This window comes from Mycetomoellerius zeteki, unplaced genomic scaffold (genome assembly GCF_001594055.1).
Source record: "Mycetomoellerius zeteki isolate Tzet28-1 unplaced genomic scaffold, Tzet1.0 scaffold22, whole genome shotgun sequence".
Taxonomy (NCBI): domain Eukaryota; kingdom Metazoa; phylum Arthropoda; class Insecta; order Hymenoptera; family Formicidae; genus Mycetomoellerius; species Mycetomoellerius zeteki.
The window spans coordinates 432,291-435,524 of NW_017257172.1; the positions used below are offsets into that span (position 1 = coordinate 432,291).

The window sequence follows — 3,234 nt, forward strand, 5'->3', positions numbered from 1 at the left end:
CAGCCCTAACCGCACCCTTAGGATAATGTCCCATGCAGCGGATCGCGCGTAAGTGGATTCGCGTATCGCCAATCACAGAATCATTCTCTTAGATCTGCTTGCGAAATTTGCAAACTAAGAGATCTAAGAGAATAATTCTGTGATTGGCGATACGCGAATCCGCTTAAGCGCGATCCGCTGCATGGGACACCACCCTTATGGTGCGGAATTGGCGTAATGAAGAATTGGCGGAACGCTCGTGATTGGTTTAGAAAAGATATATCGGCGGAGCGCAATTGACGGAATGATTGCGATTGGACGGACATCGTTCTGCCAATTCCGCATTGCGTATGCGTTCCGCACCATGGGACCGCGCCATCATGTTCTCCCTCAGATTTCTCTCTGCCTTGACGTTTGACGTATTTGACATTGGTAACAATTCACGGTTAATTGACAAGTTAGTGCGAAGTTGTGAACTGTGAATGAAATAAGTGGAGTAAATCAAGACAAGAAAGATGGTCTTAGAAGATTATAAAGAAGTTGTTGGATTTTGTGCCATGTATACTACAATGGCACAAATGTTATCTGGCACGTGAGTATGCTATGATAATAATAAATATTTTTGGTAATTAGAATCCAGAATTCACCTTTAATTTTAATGAAATTATGCTCATTTGACGCGTTTTTGCATGAAACGGAAGAATCTGGTTGTAAAATGTTGTGCTCAGTCTCGCGAAGCAAGATATTAATCATTAAAATTGGTAATCGTTCAATTTAGCAACGTCACCTCAGAAATCGATGAAATTACGCTCACTCAACGCGTTTTTGTTTTGAATCTGACCTAAATAAGCGTCGCTCTTCTGCCTCAATGAACCGAAATATTAACCGAAATGTTAAAGTTGACAACTATTGAGGTTAGAAAATCTATCAGCCGTGAAATATTGCGATGCGAGCAGGCACTGCGGTCACATTTTCATGCTCTATAGTCACATGTGCGTGCGTTTTTGGTATTTCTTGCTAGTGCTATAGTAAAGTGCACGAAATTTTTTGAACTTAACATTTTGAAGCAAAAGACCCTGCTCTGCTCTGCTCTTGCTATGTGTGAAAAGTTATAAAGTTCGTGTGGAATCGCTCACGAGTTTACAACTTTTCACGCAAAGCACGATTCCACATAAGTTCTTCCAAGTTTGCATGCAAAGCGAGATATAATTAAAAAGAAAGAAATGATTGACTTTGGTTTTACAAGGGGGAGCGGGAATCTTTCGCACATACATATGTACTTTTGTTAATGATTGCGGAGCGTTCCGCCCCATCTCGCCCCGCCGCGCTGCCTTTTCTCCTCGCGCGGGGAAGATTGCCAGTTCTCCAGATTTCGACTGGAGACTCCAGTTTTCGGGACCAATCTATATGTAGTTCTCCAGCAGATGGGAAAAATCTCCAGTTTTTCGCTCGCGTGGGGGTATTTATTAATTGCATATTTACATTACGTGGAAAGTAATAAGAAAGTCTGTGATTATGTTCGCAGTTTATGTTATTTTATGATTAATAAAAAAATTTGTAATTGTGTTCGCACTGTGTGTAATCTTGTAATAGATTATACGACATTTTCCCGAAAAACTAGACTGGAAAATGTTGATACTAACGAAAACCCCTGGGCAACACGATTTTAATTTCTACGGTTTAGTAACACTCATAGACATATAAGATAGAGCATCCATATACTTTTCTATAGTATATGCTGGGTTTGGCAGAATCGCGAAAGGCAAAATATCGGGGCAACCTATCTGTTTGATGCTGACGTTCTACCTGTCCGTCCGACTGTGGGTGCAAAGCGGTTGTCCTCGTTTTCTTCATTCCTAGTAAGTGTGACAGTTCGCGAAAGATTCTTGATTTTAAGTTCCTCCCCTGGTCAGTATGGATTTCTAGAGGTACTCCGTGCCTGGAAATAATTTGATTTAGAAAGGCTCGCTGCCACGTCTTGCCATGAGGGACGCCCCACGCCCGCTTCTTTTTTTGATAGAAATAAGCAAATGCAGGGATCTTCCATTTGCTCCTTACGCCAATTTTTGTAGCTGTCTTCTGCTAAGTGGGTCAATTGATATAGATTTCAATATCAAGTTCATCACTATTCAATACAATTTCAGTAATATTTCATTATTATTCATTACAATTCAGGAAAAGTTTTTCATCAGGGTAGTACAATGAATCGTTGCTAAATGTAATATAACAAATTTTTATATTTTAATTTATATTTTAATAAGATATTTATGTATAACTTATGTTTTTGTAATTTATAGATTTATATGTCGCAACATATATAAGAAAGGTTCTGCTAGAGGAGTTGATCCAATGCCTTTTCTTGGTACCGTAGGATTGTAAGTATATATAAATTATTACATTATGCAAAAAAATTAAATGATTATCTATTTTATCTTCCAAATATAAGCAAATTTCGAGAATGTAACTTCGTAAAAGAATAAAGTATAAAATATCTCAAACTATTGATTTCCTGGTACCTCCACTTTATAACACTTTCATGTACAGAATAATTAGAGAGTGATATTAAATAAAAAAAATACAGTTCCATTAAAAAAATTTTTAAATGATCTTGACATGATTTTAAGGACATCTTAAGGTCAATCAATGTCGTCATCTCCTTTCTTCTTTGAGCAATTTTTGTCCGAAACATTTTTGTTCTAAACTTAAGGATTTTGAGATATTCTACTGGATGGTTTAAAATGCATCACCCTGTATATGGGTCACTTCGACATCAACTCGTCCATCCCTTTGTCCAAAATTATATTTAACTAACTGTTGAGCCGTTACGGAAGCGAAGGGCAGTAATAACAGAATTAATTGAAATGTTCATTATACAAAAGGAAAGATTATATTTTACTCAGAGTTACAGATACGTATATAGTAGTTTTGAAAGATATGAGAGCTATATGAAAAACAAATAGAGCAACTTATAAGCGATAAAAGTAAAACAGGTTGTGTCGGATGGCAATCCTGATTAGCGAACACACTTTAAGTTGCCTAACTAGTATTTTCAGTTCTCAGGGTGGCACCCCTGATCCGCGCGCCGAGGCACACATTACATATACATATAGGGTGTTTCCAAATTAAATGGCAAAACTTCGGGAGCGTGTAGAGGAGTAAAAAACTAAGAAAAAAAGTCCTATAGACATATGCTCCTTTTTGCTTTGTTTCGCAGGAAATCACGAAAAAAGAAAAAAATATATTTAATTTATTATT

General features: G+C 37.2%; 2 protein-coding genes across 2 annotated transcripts in view; both read left to right on the forward strand.

The window, feature by feature from the left end:
* Nucleotides 1-385: 385 nt before the first annotated feature.
* Nucleotides 386-3,234, forward strand: part of LOC108722824 (sugar transporter SWEET1) — a 9,707-nt gene continuing 6,858 nt past the window's right edge. Inside the window, exons 1-2 of the mRNA XM_018448135.1 lie at nucleotides 386-571; nucleotides 2,277-2,354. Of these exons, the coding sequence (XP_018303637.1) occupies nucleotides 495-571; nucleotides 2,277-2,354 (155 nt within the window). The 5' untranslated portion in view covers nucleotides 386-494. The remainder of the gene's footprint in view (nucleotides 572-2,276; nucleotides 2,355-3,234) is intronic.
* The window catches only part of LOC108722819 (CDK5 regulatory subunit-associated protein 3), a 25,310-nt gene continuing 22,740 nt past the window's right edge, over nucleotides 665-3,234 (forward strand). The window contains exon 1 of the mRNA XM_018448128.1: nucleotides 665-686. Within this exon, the coding sequence (XP_018303630.1) occupies nucleotides 669-686 (18 nt within the window). The 5' untranslated portion in view covers nucleotides 665-668. The remainder of the gene's footprint in view (nucleotides 687-3,234) is intronic.